The 1,730-nt window shown below is 61.6% G+C and overlaps 1 protein-coding gene across 1 annotated transcript; it reads right to left on the reverse strand.

Moving 5' to 3' along the window:
- Positions 1-434: 434 nt before the first annotated feature.
- Positions 435-1,274, reverse strand: ETH_00034275 (uncharacterized protein; the record flags this gene model as incomplete). Its single annotated transcript, XM_013380388.1, has 1 exon — positions 435-1,274. One exon carries the CDS (start codon positions 1,272-1,274, stop codon positions 435-437), a length of 840 nt encoding a protein of 279 aa, XP_013235842.1.
- Between the last annotated feature and the right edge of the window lie 456 nt (positions 1,275-1,730).

Consider the following 1,730-nt stretch of genomic DNA (forward strand, 5'->3'; position numbering starts at 1 on the left):
GCGTGGTTGTGTTCGGTGCATTCCGCTGCTCGTTTTTGGTGCGGCGACGACACTTTGGTTCGTGGGTGGGCTGCGGTTGGAGCGGCTGGGGAGGCGGTCGCTGTGGCTGAGGGAGGGGATTCGGAGAGGAGGGAGCGCCGTTTTGGAGGTGAAGAGGAGGAAGCGCATGGGAGGTGGCTTGCAGGGGAGAGGCGGGCCGCGCGTGTCGGAAAATAGTGCGATGCAGCGGAGGAGGTGACTAGCGGAGGACAGGGCAGGTTGCGTGGGGGTGCGCTGTGGAAGGTCACCTGCGGGATTCGTCGGCTGTTTAGTCTAGTGGTATGATTCTCGCTTCAGGTGCGAGAGGTCTTGGTTTGGATTCCCGGAACAGCCCCTCGCCGTGGCGGATGGCTGCGCCAACTGCTGCTCACTTTGTCCCCGCCGCAATTGCTCCTCTAAACCGAGGTGGGTTGTGTGTGGTGGTTTGGCCGGTCATGAATGGAAGCTTGCAAGAAGAGGAGAAGGGCGTGGTTGTGTTTGGTGCATTCCGCTGCTCGTTTTTGGTGCGGCGACGACACTTTGGTTCGTGGGTGGGCTGCAGTTGGAGCGGCTGGGGAGGCGGTCGCTGTGGCTGAGGGAGGGGGTTCGGAGAGGCGGGAGCGCCGTTTTGGAGGTGAAGAGGAGGAAGCGCATGGGAGGTGGCTTGCAGGGGAGAGGCGGGCCGCGCGTGTCGGAAAATAGTGCGATGCAGCGGAGGAGGTGACTAGCGGAGGACAGGGCAGGTTGCGTGGGGGTGCGCTGTGGAAGGTCACCTGCGGGATTCGTCGGCTGTTTAGTCTAGTGGTATGATTCTCGCTTAGGGTGCGAGAGGTCTTGCGTTGAATTCCCGGAACAGCCCCTCGACGTGGCAGATGGGTGCACCAACTGCTGCGCATTTTGTCCCCGCCGCAACTGCTCATGCTGATGCCTCCTCCAAACCGAGGTGGGTTGTGTGTGGTGATTTGGCCGGTCGTGAATGGAAGCTTGCAGCACGAGGAGAAGGACGTGGTTGTGTTCGGTGCATTCCGCTGCTCGTTTTTGGTGCGACGACGACACTTTGGTTCGTGGGTGGGCTGCAGTTGGAGCCGGTCGCTGTGGCTGAGGGAGGGGGTTCGGAGAGGAGGGAGCGCCGTTTTGGAGGTGAAGAGGAGGAAGCGCATGGGAGGTGGCATGCAGGGGAGAGGTGGGCCGCGCGTGTCGGAAAGTAGTGCGATGCAGCGGAGGAGGTGACTAGCGGAGGACAGGGCAGGTTGCATGGGGGTGCGCTGTGGAAGGTCACCTGCGGGATTCGTCGGCTGTTTAGTCTAGTGGTATGATTCTCGCTTAGGGTGCGAGTGGTCTTGGGTTGAATTTCCGGGACAGCTCCTCCATGTGGCGGATGGATGCACCAACTGCTGCGCATTTTGTCCCCGCCGCAACTGCTCATGCTGCTACCTCCTCCAAACCGAGGTGGGTTGTGTGTGGTGATTTGGCCGGTCGTGAATGGAAATTTGCAGCACGAGGACAAGGGCGTGGTTGTGTTCGGTGCATTCCGCTGCTCGTTTTTGGTGCGGCGATGACACTTTGGTTTGCGGGTGGGCTGCAGTTGGAGCGGCTGGGGAGGCGGTCGCTGTGGCTGAGGGAGGGGGTTCGGAGAGGAGGGAGCGCCGTTTTGGAGGTGAAGAGGAGGAAGCGCATGGGAGGTGGCTTGCAGGAGAGAGGTGGGCCGCGCG

The sequence above is a fragment of the Eimeria tenella genome, genomic scaffold, assembly GCF_000499545.2.
Source record: "Eimeria tenella Houghton genomic scaffold, Eth_scaff576, whole genome shotgun sequence".
In the NCBI taxonomy this organism is placed as follows: domain Eukaryota; phylum Apicomplexa; class Conoidasida; order Eucoccidiorida; family Eimeriidae; genus Eimeria; species Eimeria tenella.